General features: G+C 39.4%; 2 protein-coding genes across 2 annotated transcripts; one reads left to right on the top strand and one right to left on the bottom strand.

Moving 5' to 3' along the window:
* Window positions 1-124: 124 nt before the first annotated feature.
* Window positions 125-1,985, bottom strand: LOC106348422. Its single transcript, XM_013788161.3, has 2 exons — window positions 1,641-1,985; window positions 125-902 (listed from the first exon to the last, which is right to left on the bottom strand). The coding sequence occupies exons 1-2, from the start codon at window positions 1,800-1,802 to the stop codon at window positions 318-320; spliced, it is 747 nt and encodes a 248-aa protein (XP_013643615.2). The 5' UTR covers window positions 1,803-1,985; the 3' UTR covers window positions 125-317.
* Window positions 1,986-8,533: 6,548 nt separating this feature from the next.
* On the top strand, window positions 8,534-9,141 carry LOC125610011 (uncharacterized protein At4g04775-like). Its single transcript, XM_048781655.1, has 2 exons — window positions 8,534-8,689; window positions 8,785-9,141. The coding sequence occupies exons 1-2, from the start codon at window positions 8,534-8,536 to the stop codon at window positions 9,139-9,141; spliced, it is 513 nt and encodes a 170-aa protein (XP_048637612.1).
* The last annotated feature ends 5,571 nt before the right edge of the window (window positions 9,142-14,712 follow it).

Below are 14,712 nucleotides of genomic sequence, written 5' to 3' on the forward strand. Positions count from 1 at the left end.
ACCTCATGTACTAATGTCTGTATAGATGATGATTTTATATGATATGCAGCTATGTACATTAAGTATACCAGTATTGGGAATATGCTTCCAAAAAGAGAAAAAGAAAACTCATACGCAACGATTTACCAAATTGGAAAATTTACTGTTAATTAAATATATATCACACATTAGAAAAACTTGGAGATAATAACGTTTTATTCACTAAGCAACAGAATAACTAGTTGACATGGTTCAACAACCATTGAACCTGAATCGATACAACTTATGAAACCAGTATGTTCCACTAACGAAAGCTCTCAATCTCTCAACTAAAATTACTACACATTGTCAGCTAAGCTTCTAATCTCAGTCTCCTCTGCCTCCGCGACCCCAACGCTACAATCCATCGAGTCGAATGTTAAATCAAGAAAGTACAACAAAGAAACAAGAACGCAGCAAGTTATGAGCATTGGGATTGGACCAAAGATCCATAGGAACAAAGGCGATGAGAAGTAGAACGCTCTTAGTCCTAACGACCAGAAGTAGCTGCCACGGTTAACCGTTGCAGCCACATAGTCTTGGTTTATCATAAGACTACCACGACCATGACCACCCGAAGAAACAGCCATGAGCTTTTTGAAAGGGACATTGATGAGGATGCTTGCATGGCTGTAGTAACGTATTGATTGGACGTTGAGAAGAAACGCAACTAAGAAGCAAACGAGGATTGAGAAAAACTTGATCGAGAAGGCTCGGTCGCTTTTGTCTCCAAACACAAACCAGACAGATCGTTCTCCCGTACCGCTGGTCATTAGTACAGCAATTAGTGAACACAACATTATCGCGGTTGATGCTAATAGAGTTGAAGCCATTATGTTGTTTCTTAGCGTTTGAACCGCTAGAACGCCGTTCTTTGATGAATCCTGTTCTCATTTGTTGTAAAAGGACATGGATTAGTTATAATCAAATTGTACGAGAAAAGTAAAAACCAAAAAGAGGAAAATGTGGGTGGAGGAAACAAAATGTATTTTGTTTTACTGTATGACAACTGTATTTATTTAAAGTCTTCCCAAGAATTAATTGCAAAGCATCTTTTCAGTGTAATTAGCTTTCACACTTGAGGAATCATTTGTTAAGGAAATTTCAGAATCGACATTTACGTAAAGAACTTTTATCTAACTATATTCGCATCTGAAAAAGGAAATCTCTCGTAAAAAAAAAACAATTATGTACTGTCTCAATATAGTAAATTCTCAAGTGGTTAGGCGCATGCATGATGATTATGCACACACATAAACATAACTGAAACAGTTGGCAATGATTTATTTCCCACGAAAATCTCTCCACAGCATATACACTTATCATCATCAAATATTTTTCAAATGAATCAATATTCATCATTATCTGTTTATATGCAATTTATATATCAGTAGAATAAACAAACACACATCCACACGGGATTCTCCTTAGTTATCTCCAACCCTCAAAAGAAAACAATGAGCTAAATCACAATTTTCCAGAGAAGAAATTCTTCCTTTTCCCGGGAAAAGGCTCATTAACCCATGCAGATATATATGGAGAGATCTAATAGACAAAAATAAATCATCTAAATAAAGCTAACAAATATAATAATAAGAAAAGGAAATGTAAAAGTAAAAGACCTCCATCATGGCTTGGACCCAGAGGCGTCGGTTGAAGGCGTTGAGGCCAACGACGGTGGAAGATGGACGGTGGATGATGCGGTGGAGAAGCCAGAGATGATAGAATACCATCAAACCCATACCTAATGGCACCAATATGTAATCCAAATACTCGAGCTTCATTTTTCTAGATCAATAATATTGATCAAGTTCAGAGAAAAATAATAAAAGAAAAAAAGAAGGGAGACAAGAGTGATTGAGAGAATCAAAATGAAACACGGTTCTTAAGTCGTTCCGTATCTAATGCGACCCTATCTCTCTCTCTCTTTGCTTCGTATTGTGCTTCCCGGATTCTCAGCCGTTTCCTCTCACTCTTATCTCCTTTTATAGATTTGAACCTTTATGTATAGACGCGTGTATTAGTGTTATGTATATACATACGAACACGTCCACTTGTAAACGACGAAACCCTAGGTGTTAAGTGTGGACCGGGTTTCGACATTTGGCTGGCGTTCGCATCTGCCAATGCTTTTATTATCAAAACACACATTTAAAATTATTCAAAGCAAACTAATACACGTTTTTACTGATTAAATTTATATTCTTTAACCAACAAAATTTAGATTGATGTTCTGTTTGACGTGTACTGAATCCAAAATGCTTAGAATATGTTTTAAGGGCATTTAACCATCAAGAAAAGGAATCTGTAACCTAAAATGCAATTTAAGATACCTTCCATAATTAAAGTTTGTTGCCACCTTAAATATTATAAAATCATTTAAGCTTTCAAATTGACATTTGAAATCAGCGGAGATATCAATGAATTAACAAGAAAAACGGATGCTTTGTTATAATAAAAATAAATAAAAACGGATGCAACGATATACTCCTCCATTCCTGTTTCCAAACAAAAAAAATTCTATAGTATTCACACATATTAAAAATACAATAAATATTTATAATTAAATTTATACATTTTCAATAACTACCAATCATATTTAAGCATTCAAATATTTTCAATTATTTTTTTTCAAAAATATACAAAATATTTGTGGAACAAAAAAAAAAGAAAATCTTAGTTTCAGAACGAAGAGTATATAATTCTCTTTCAACAACTATAACACCAAAGTGTTAAAAAATATTAAAACTCAAAAGCGTGCAGAAAATATTGGGGATTCAAATTTATTAATGTGTGTTTGTGAAATGTAGGGTAACTAAAATAAAAATAAAATAAAATGAAAGCAGAAAATTGATTGTTGCTTTTAGTTGAAAATGAGGAAAAAATGAATTTTGAGGAGTGGGAAAACTTTTAGAGCATGAAGGCCCACATAAAGATCCATGGTGACGTCTGTCTTTACTTCACAGCTGATTTGACACTGGTATATTCCTCGATGCTTCCCCACTCAACAACAGCTCAATTAATAAAGATTTTTTTACTCTCTAGGACACATTATGTCTTATGAATTACTTCATTAGACACATTCCACATGGAGCACACATTACCTTTGTCTAAAGTCACTCTTGCCCTCGTTTTAGACCACACCACACTTACCTAACCACTGATAAAGTAACCATGGTTCAACATTTTTTATTTTTTTTCTCTGATTCTGTGTTGGACAAATCGAGACAGATTTGAAACAAGAGAGGCTTAGCTCCACCATTCTCGAAAACCCCTTAGCTCCAACATTCAAATCTTCCAAAAACACCTTAGCTCCACCATTCTCGAAATCGAGTTGAGACAGACTTACGAAGATTCATCGCCGGAAGCCAACCGGATCTGTCACGGAGTCGACGAAGTCTAATGGCGAAAAAAAACCCCTCATTTTCTCAGGCGAAGGAGAAGAAGAAGAACGCCGCTTCTCAGGACTCAGACCCACCGCCGTCTTCCTCCGGTTAGTATCCCCCACTTCTGTTTCTTCTTTTGTAAAGGTTTAATCTTTTTCATAATTTCAAGAGTAGCCCCGTTCATCTCTTCAATTTCAATTCTAGGGTTTGGGAAACCATTTTGGGGGATTTTCGGTTTATCTGTTCACCTTTTCAATTACAACAGTTTTCCAGTTACCTTCTTCTTATGGTGTTTTTGTTGAACCCAGTTACATTTTTCTTGGTTTTTTTTTTATTTTTCCTCCGATTTTCTTCTCCATTTTTACAGAGGTTTTCTTCTAATGTGTTTCTCCTCCCTCTTTTCAGGAACCATGCAACCGGATCATCGTCTCCCGTTGAGGCTATTTGCGACTGATAGGTTCCCCATCAACAAACTTAACATATATTCTTCACCGGAGATCCTACCATTCCTTCGTCGTGTTCTCAGTGGCACAAAGGAGTTCCAAACCATCCGACAGTCTTGCTTCGGAAAGCTATTCGACATCCCTTCCCGACAAGCTCCTATCTCTACAAAGCTCATTCACTCCTTCCTCTCACGCCAACTGATATGCGGAGGCGACCATACGCTTTTCTCTGTTTTTGGTGGAAACCCTTTCCGTTACGTTCTCCAAGAGTTTGGAGCTGTAACAGGTCTGAATTGTTCCCCCTTTACAGAAGGATATCATCCCGACACCGCCAAGGCTGTTGTAGCGGGCAAAGATGTAGTTTGGCAGAAACTTTTCGGGGAGAAGAACATGATAACTATAGCTGAACTCTGTCAGATGCTTGAGGAAGACAAGGACATGTTGTTTTGGAAGAAGATTCGTATAGCTCTGATTATCATAGTCGACGGCGTTCTCATTGCGCACAAACAAGTCCCACGCCCCACTCCTCGATATGTGAGAATGCTTACGAGTCTCAAAACCTTCTTCTCCTTTCCTTGGGGTAGAGAATCATTCTTGAAGACCATCTCCTGCATGAAACCACCCAAGCCTGCTCCACCGAAGATCAAGGATCCTATCGCTTGGCTCGTGCACAAACTCAAGCAGCGATCTTTCAGACTGCAGGGCTTCCCTCTTACACTCCAATTGGTTGCTTTCCGGGCCATCTCACAACTGCTTTATTTCATCCCTGCTCCCATCGATAACCGCACGCTTATGGACCTTGAAGATGGTTACCTACCCCAGCACGGCTCCATAAATTTCCTTGATATTAGGCGTGTCGAATTCTCTTCTAATGTAAGTACCGGTCTAGTATAGATTCTAAAATTCTAATGTTTTTGGTAATTGTCAAATAAACATAGATAATGTGAAGAACAATGTCCACGTCCACGGTTTTTATATAAAACTCATTTTTCACATTTTTAATCATGTTTTTCAGCTTGCTGTCTCACCGGTCATAGCTATCGAAAACCAATCGGAGCCTGGTTGGGGAGATTGGCCCAACCAAACCAAGGATGACCGTCTTATGTACCTGGAACACTTGATATCTGAGAAGTACACGTTCAACAAAGCTATGTGGCCTGGTGGGGTAACAACGGAGCCTCTACTTAAAAATCCTAAAGCTCGTGGTCACCGTCACGGGAAGAAGAAGCTCACTCGTGTCAAACAATCTCTCAAACCAAAGCCGACCATCAACAAGGAGACGTCTTCAAGGAAGCAAAGGCGCATAAGTTCTTACTTTACACGCTCAAACGTCAACACTTTCACCAACGAACAACTAACGGAGATGGTCTTGGTACTTCAAAAGCAGATGAAACAGATGAAAAATTTACTAAATCAGAAGAAGAGAAAAGCACATGGTAGGCAATCATCATTTCATACAGTACTATCTCGTTGCAAAAAACAACGGTCATCTCATCATGAAGATCAGGGAGCACCCATCGATCAGGTATAATGTTCACACACATTTGATCTCTGTTTTGTTCAGCATTGATCTTTTTGTTTTGTTCAGCACGACCCTTATAATGTTCTCTAAAAGTTCATTTTTGACCTTTTTTGATTTTACTTATAGGATTTCCCTGACACACACCAGAGCGGTGTTGAGACTGCACCCGTCAAACCTCTCGCTAGCGATCTTCCAACTGATCAGGTGATGTTCAATCACCCTCCAAACGATAGCCAATTATTTTAAAATAATTTATCTAAAAAGAACAAAGTTTTCTGGGTCCCTGTAGGGTGATGATATGGAGAGAGATGATCATGAGGACCTCCAGTCACCTCTCATAAGTCAGTACGAAGCTCATATCCACCGCCAGGCTTCTAAAAACATGAACACTACTCCTGATGACATTCCCGACAAAACCGTCCACACCACAACTGTCCACGCCTCCGAGGTGAAGTTCAATCATCTTTTGGTTCGAATTACAACCTATCGTTTGATTTTATTTTGTAAAACTTCATTACAACCCCTTCACCGTTCTCATCGTAGGCTCTCGATTGTATGGAAAAAAATAAAGACACCATCCACAACTCTCACTTAGACCACCAGCTGGAACCCGCGGATGATGTGGCCCACGAAGCAGTCATTGTCCCCGTCTCACAGATACACATATCACACGACGAGGTCGAGCCTCTTTTTAAAACAACCAACGTTCTGGACACGGAGGTTAGAGTCTTTCTTCTCATTCCATCATCTCGATATGGTGACTAAGCGCTTTTCTCTTTGGAGACCCTTCACTAACTCTAAGTCATTATCATTGTAGGACGTCGATGCTATTGACAACGATCGAGAGGACGTCAACAATTTGGTTGATCACAAATCAGACGAGGTGAACAATGATGAGCAGAATATTACGGACCAGGTGATGTTCACGAATACACTTTTTTACTTATATTAATCAGAGGACGTCAACAATTTGGTCTATTCTCTTTGACCCCCATTTGTGATATGAGATTGTTTGCTTGCATTATAGGTTGTGGATGTTATGGATGAGGAAACAGCAGCTGTGCACCTACATTCTCAGTCAACTAAAACAAGTCACGATGGACCTAACAACGGTATCCTCAAGAGTCCTGTTCCTGACGAAACCATTCAGAAGCCCACCGAGACTCGTACTTTCGGCACATTATTCCCCGGCCGGTGGGACCCGCCATCCAAAATCTACGATAAAGCTGATCACCCAAACAGCCCCGAGATTAGTCACATCCTCAATCATGGTCTCAGGATATACGACGCAATCAGCCCTGACCTACCTCTTTCCCAAGGTCCAATATTCGACAATACAGCTGGTCCATCCTCTCCGACAGCCATTCGTTTACGGTTCTCACCACTTCCTTTCACTTCACTAACATCACCGGTCAAGAGCAATGAAAGTGGTCTTGGTTTCGCTAGCCACGCAACGACACCCAATGCATTTAAAGCCACAGCTTCGTCTATCTCGCCACCAGGCATCGGGCGTCCCACTTCTGCTGAGGAGGTATGAAACCAAGAACACTTTCAGTAACTTATAGTAGACATGTATAATTATATCATCTAATCACTTAAACTAAAGACCCCCCGCCACATGTTCCATCAGAACTCGAGGACCTTCTCGCTATGGAATTCATCGCATCTCCAGTGATTCCTGCTTTGGATCTCATCACCCCACTTCCACAGAAGGAATGGGACCTTTTCCAACAAATTCTTCGAGCCAACATGAATGTGTAAGATATTTCTAACAACAATTCCTTACTTCTTTCATGCCAATATTTACAGTGCATCTCCATTCCATCCCTTCTTCACTCAATTTCTGCCTGTCACAGGTTCCATTGTACTCCATCTGAATTCGAGTTTTCCAACAAATCTCTTCTCGACATCGCAGACCCTCAACAATGGACAACCACTTACGTAAGTCACACTCTCTGTTACATGTAAGCCTGTTATGTATTGTTTTAATCTTCCTTTAACTCCAAACATTGTTACATGTTCAGCAAATGCAAGTTCTCGTCCACATGCTCTCAGCAAGACACTCCGACATTCTTCAGACTGAAAATGCAGCTTTCGCCCCACCTATCTTTTGCTCAGCTATCAACGACATTTGGGACGATTTCAACAAGTGTGGTAAGAAAAAGAAGGATAGCTTCGTTTGGCCCCAGGAATTGATCGACATTGTTCTGTGCCCTGGAAAGAAATGGATGGAGGATATCTACACCATCTACACCCCTATGCTATGGAACCAGTCTCACTGGGTTGGGTTAGCTATCAATCTTGATATGGGTTTAGTTGAAGTACTTGATCCTCTCCCCACCTTGAACGGAGCAAGACGCATGGCTAAGTGGATGAAACCCGTACTTGCTTGCCTCCCTTACCTTGTCAGGAAAGTTGCCAATTGTGAACTTACCCAATTCAAAGGTGTCAAGCCTTTTATCTGCAACCGTATCCCAGACATCTACATCAACACTCGATCCGGCGATTGCGGACCTGTGACAATGAAGTTCCTAGAGTTGCACTCACATGGTGATACATCACCTGGAATGGCTGGCATAACAGACCAGATTGTCGATGACATGCGCATGCAGTACGCAATGGACATCTACAAAACCATGGTGCTGCCTGCGTACTATGATTAGAAGCTACAACTACTGTCTCCACCCCACCTTTTGTGTGTAATATATTGGGGTTCTGGACTTTTTCTCTTTGGCACAACACCTGCCTTTTCTCTTATCTTATTCTCGGTTATGTAACACTTTCTAAAACTTTGAAAGCGCTTAGACTTGTTGATGTATTATGACTTGATTTTCAGGCCTCCATTATGGAAACGTTTGCATTTGCTATTGATCGATTCTCTACTATATATAGCGTGCAAAGTGAACAATTTTTATACCCCATTTCACGCTTAAAATCAATCAAAGTTTTCTCATGTCCACATCCACTACCCCAAAACAATATCATCTTCCATGTCCACGACCACAGCCTACATTGCATCACGGACCTCATCGTAATATTCAATTCCATTAAGTCTCCTCAACTACAGAATCCCTAAATACTTCTCAGCTACACTACTTCTCAGCTAAAGTAAATCTGATTTCACCTCTTTCCTACCCACCCTGTGCAAATCTCCTACATTAATCATGAGCTCTTCCTCTTCCTCCTCACGGTCACATACAGGGAGACAAACAACTGGGATACCCACACGTTGTTGGTGTGGAGCTAATCTGACTACATTCGGCGCGCAAACAAAGGAGAATCTTTTCCGCAGGTTCTATCGCTGCGAGATTGGGCTTAAGGTACATTCAATTAGGAATCTTCAATTAAAGGCTTCTATTGTTGTCTCATTACATATTTTAAAAAACATAGATCTCATTTTCGTTCTCATTATCAGAGAAAAACCGAGCACCACTTGTTTAAGTGGGTGGACGAAGCCATTGTAGACGAGATCAACATGGTAGATGCAAAGCACTCCCAACTGAAGGAAGATGTCGACTCTTACAAGATTTACACATCCAAACGTTTGGAAATCCAGGCCAAACACATCGAACAAACACTCCATCAGCTCAAAATTCTAATGGATGCCAAGACCGACAGCTGTTGCACTCAGGACAGCCCTGCTTTTACCACAGAATCTACTCTTGCCTCCCCAACTGTGGCCGCTACTGCGTACAACCCATTGACCAACATTGCAGTCGCAGCCATTGCACTGGGAACAATGGCATGGATCTACGCTAGGTTGACCAACTAGATTAGATGATATTTGGATGTGCCTATGTCTCTGTTGCAAGACTCTTCGTCTATGTTATCACCTAATGCTTTTGTGTTTAAGATTACTATGATTTCGATCATTACCCTACTGCACTTTTATTAGTACTTTCAATTTCATTTCATTTCGGGACTAGTCTCCATAAGTACAACTCCAATGTGAATACCATAAAACACAGCAACAACCATCCCTCACCATAATGTAGTCAACATAAAACAAAGCAACAACCACATATATCTTTTTGTCCACATCCACATAAAACACCTAATAAGGATATAATAAATCACCAAAGAAGATATCTGAAATCCAACAAACATGCCTCATCACCTAAATCATTATTGTTTGCTCTAGATATATTGTTTCAAAAAAGGACCATCAAGAACAACAATAACAAAACAACTTATGTCCTCAGCATCGGACATACAAAAACAAACTCCGCCGTAATGATCCACAAGATAACTTCATTCAGCTACACGCCTAGATGGGACAAGCGCAATTAGTCCGGTTGTGTCCAATCCCCCTACACCTCCCACATTTGTTCTGACTCAACTTCTTCTTCGGTACCTAAAACAATACAAACAACCCTTTCTTCATCAGCAACGGTCCGTTATACATTTTATGTCTAATAAATCATTTAAACTCACCTTGATCTCCCCCGTGGAGGGAATGCGTGACTTGCGACGACGCCCAGGCTGCCTCTTTGTGATGGGAGGGTATACAACCATATTGCTTACTTCTTCAGGTATGTCTACATTCCTTGGATCTTCATCTGGATTTATCACACCTGCATATGTCTCCCTCCACACATATGTTTTGTACCAATGACCGCACAGTGTTTCCGTTGACACTCCAAGCCCGTTAGCTGCTAGTATTGCATGTCCACAGGGTATTTTGATATTATCAAAATACTTACAACTACACTTCCTCTCCGCTAGCATAACCTTGTCTGACCTCCCAAATTTTCCTAAAATCTGACAAGTCCACTCATTGACAGAATTTATGTAACTCCCCTTAACAGTCGCCATGTTCTTTGTCATCTCTTTGTCCACCTCTATAGCAACAGCGCCACTGTGTTTCTCCGCCTTCCTCCTACGCGCACTGAACCACCTAGTCATCATTCTCTGAATGAACTTAATCAACTCTAGAATGTTGGCTCCTCTACCTTTCAATAGCGCATTATTCAACTGCTCAGCAATATTACTAGTCATGATGTTATATCTTTCACCCGGAAAATTTACTCTTGACCAACGAGCTGTACCTATTTTTTCCAAATACACCCCACATGCACTGTTAGCGGCCCTGATCTTCCCATAAAGATCTTTGTACTCACGTGGCTCATGCGCCATGGCTGTCTTGGTCACCATTTCTGCCAAGTGCTTACTTGAGAACCTTGAATTCACGTTTCTTGCCAAATGTACTATGCAAGCTCCATGTTTGGCTTGCGGATAAATCTTGCTCACAGCATTGGAAATACACACAGCCCTATCTGATATTATGGCTAGACTGGGGGAATCGCTTAAAATCCTCTCCACTTTCTGCAAAAACCAGGTCCAAGCATCCTCGTCCTCAGCGTCCACAACGGCAAAAGCTAGAGGGAAAATCTGAAATTTGCATCCTGCCCACTAGCTGTCAAGAGAACTCCTTTGTACTTGCCGCTAAGATGGGTACCATCTATCACCAACACATGGCGAAGCTTCCTAAAACCACTTATTGAAGCCCCAAATGCAAGGAACAAGTAAAGGAAACGTTCATCGCCATCGTCGTCTAAATCTGTCTCCAAATCCGCTATTGTACCGGGATTTGCCAATTTAAGCATGTACAGATACTCAGGGAGCTTCAGATACGCATCCTCATCAGAACCACGCACACCCACAATTGCTTTCTCCTTAGCTCTGTAGCACGTCATATACGAAGCATTCACACGCAGGTCTTCCAGAAGTAGTTTCTGCAAATCACGCGCAACTGGAGCCTTCTCCGGGTTCCCAAACTTTGCTTTGTACACGGCAGCTATGACACGAGATGTTGCTCTGCTCTTGTAGCCTTGTCTGTATTCAATGGGGGCACAGATGATCAAGCTGAGCCTTCCTTATCTCATAGTAACCACATCCCCGGATCTCGTGCGCAGTTACACGCCAATCACATCTCTTGTCTGGACACTCCACAACAAATGAATCAACTTTCGTTCTCGTCTGCGTGAACTTGAACTGTTTTTTTATTGCATAAATTGCCAAAGCAATCTGACAATCTTCCTTGCTCCCAAATATCTTCCCAACAGCTATCTCACTGTCATGTTCGTCCACATCCATGTCTGGGATCTCTGACACATCATATTCTGTGTCGTCGAACATTGGAGGAATATCAAACTCCTCGTCGTCAACATCAGCGAGTTTACGTGCAGGTCGCCTTTCCATATTAACCCCAGCCTGAAGGCCACCACCTCCTCCCATCCAAGGATTGTAATCCTCCGGCTTCAGTGGATTTTCATTCTTATCTCCTCCGCTTGACCCCCCAACCTCAACATATGTTCTAGGACCCGAATGTTTTTTCAGTCCTTCAACAATCTCATCCTCGTTAAACACAACATTAACGGCATTGGAACCTCCGTAATCTCCAGCCAACAACGGGTCCCAAAACTCCTGGTCGTAACCTCTGGGCCTCAGTTCTATCTCGTCCAAAACAACATCTCCTTCACTGTTAGCTCCAGAACTCAAACCACTATCCTCCACACCGCAGCTGCTCTCTCCTCTGACTCTCTTCCCACTCATCAAATGTTCTTCCACCATCTCTACCTCCCGTACTAAATCATCATCTTCCTCAAGGTTTATCACCTTAGTCACTGAAGCAGCTGGTGGAATGCAACCCCTTTTAGATGACCCAGACGAAAATTTTGCTGCATCTGGTGACACAAATCCCATATCTGTGTCATCCACAACATCACTGTCCACAATTTTTGGCTTCTCTTTAAACTGAGCAAACAGATTCATCGCCCCGGTCACCTTAAGATGCTTGCAGAAATACTTCACAGTACCATCATTTGTAATCAGCACCGGTGGGGTCCTAATCCCAGTTGCAAGCTCCAGGCTTGTTGGTGGTCAGTAGCTCAACAAAATACCATAACGAGCTTCATCGACCACAAACTCCCGCAGAACATTGCGTTCAAGATCCACACAACCAATGCCCTCGTACACATGCACCATACGACCCATTCGATGCTTCTCAATGATGAAATCCCATTTTCCTCCATCCCCACACACCCACTCTCCACTTAGAACCAAACATTGGTCGTCCATCTTCAAAGCTAGCTCTTTCACAAACTAAAACAAAAATTCAAAATTAAAACGATTATAGTTAAACGTTTTGAAGCAAATCTAAACAGATTTTACGTCTTTGGTTTTAAACAAGAAACAACTAAAAACTCACCTTTCTTCGCCTCCCTGCTGCAGCTCCTTCTCCTTCAACCCGGAAGATAACATGCATTTATTACCTGACCTACCTTTTTCAAACACAGTAAGCCCCGACCATTGGATCGCTTTCAATCCTACGGTGGCTTTTTGTCTCCCAAACCAAAATAAAAACCTTAATATCTCATTTAAGGAAACACGTTGGTCCCCACAAAGCTGGCAGCCATTTTATAATAATAAAACTAACTCATCACTAACCAAAGCAAAAGGGTGTATGAGTCAAAACACATAGGAAGGGAGAGGAAGAAGTGTCCCTCAAGTGAGATGTGTCTAATGAAGTAAAAAAAGAGAAATAAGTGTCTCATACAGTAAGTCTCTCATTACAGAATTCCAAAATATTTTAATAATGGGTGTGATAAAAAATTTATCGCGGCATTCAAATATGGAGTAAGATTTGGAAAGTTCCACAAGCATCATGCATGGTCCTAATCTTTAATACAAGCACAGTAGTCGTAACTCGTTAACACTTTCGATAGCAGGCTGGAAAATAAATATTGTAATCAGCATTATGATTCTTTTATTTTTCCCACGAAACGAGCAGCATAATTTACGTTTGATTAATTAATCATTTACATTTCACTAATAGATGCTATCATGCATTTTCAATTGAGCTTGACTATCGAGTGACAACGAAACCTTGTTAAAAGATATAAAAAGTATCTGAGAAGATTTCATGTTCTGACTCCTGAATATATAAGAAGTTTGAGATCGTTTGTTTTTCTTGCAATTTTGAATACATATCAACCGGACTTTAGAAAGCAAGATATTTCTTTTTAGGAATTCATACTTGTTTAGGTTTGTGGTACCACTTGCTAGAGAGTAGATTCGCTTATTTGTCACTTGTATGTTCTTTCCACAAAACTACCACCAAGTCCTGTGGGGAGAGGCTTGAGAGTTAAGAAAATAGTACTATTAACTTTAACTAGATTTTTTTAACCGCGCTACGCGCGGATAAGATATTATATGTATTTCTCAATTCTGAAAAATAATGTATAATATTGTATTATATTATTTAAAGAATATAAAATAAGACCACATAATATAAATATAGTTTTTATATTTTCTTTGTGAAAATCATTATGTTGTTTGATTGTTGTACTTAATTCACATATTTGCATAGATATTTGTGATAGATGAATAACTATATTTTTATTATCAGTAAATAATATATATTTATTATATAATATAAGAAAAATGGAATTATTTACTTTTTAACAAACTTGTCTCATGTTGGGGACTCGGTTATAGACATATCATATTCGAATGAAACATTTTTACACTTATCAATCTTCTTAACAATCAAGAAACAAATCTGAATATCAAAACAATATCTCATACGACCTCTTTGTGGAATAACTGCTCTGAAGAAATTGAATTTATGCATCAAAAAGGACTGGAAATGGATGTGCATATGTGTTATCTAAGTCAGCTTTACAAAAAACTATTTATAGTTCATATATCATTTATGTCCATCCTATTTTTTTGTCCATCATTTCTTAAACATCTTGAAATAAGTAATGCTAATTAATAATAAACTTTTTACACACAAAATAAAAATCAAATTTGTCTAATTATCGCTTAATTTGTCTAACTGATATATGTATTTCTCAATTCTAAAAAATAATGTGTAATATTGTATTACATTATTTAAAGAATATAAAATATGACTTCATAACATAAATATATTTTTTAAATTTTCTTTGTGGAAATCATTATGTTGTTTGATTGTTGTACTTGATTCACATATTTGCATAGATATTTGTGATAGATGAATAACTATATTTTTATTATCAGTAAATAATATATATTGATTATATAATATAAGAAAAATAAAATTATTTACTTTTTAAACAAACTTGTCTCATGTTGGGGACTCAGTTATAGACATATCATATTCGAAAGAGACATTTTTACAGTTATCAATCTTCTTAACATTGAAAAAACAAATCTACATATCAAAACAATATCTCATACGATCTATTTGTGGAATAACTACTCTGAAGAAATTGAATTTAAGCATCAAAAAGGACTGGAAATGGATGTGCAGATATGTTATCTAAGTCTGCTTCACAAAGTACTATTCATAGTTCAT

This window comes from Brassica napus, chromosome A6 (genome assembly GCF_020379485.1).
Source record: "Brassica napus cultivar Da-Ae chromosome A6, Da-Ae, whole genome shotgun sequence".
In the NCBI taxonomy this organism is placed as follows: domain Eukaryota; kingdom Viridiplantae; phylum Streptophyta; class Magnoliopsida; order Brassicales; family Brassicaceae; genus Brassica; species Brassica napus.

Bases quoted from the DNA above. Each gene is read 5' to 3' on its own strand.
- LOC106348422 (XM_013788161.3), bottom strand. From the start codon at position 1,802: ATGAAGCTCGAGTATTTGGATTACATATTGGTGCCATTAGGTATGGGT. The intron at 903-1,640 runs GTCTTTTACTTT...AAATGAGAACAG, and splicing joins GGGTCCAAGCCATGATGGAG to GATTCATCAAAGAACGGCGT.
- LOC125610011 (XM_048781655.1), top strand. From the start codon at position 8,534: ATGAGCTCTTCCTCTTCCTCCTCACGGTCACATACAGGGAGACAAACA. The intron at 8,690-8,784 runs GTACATTCAATT...TCTCATTATCAG, and splicing joins GCTGCGAGATTGGGCTTAAG to AGAAAAACCGAGCACCACTT.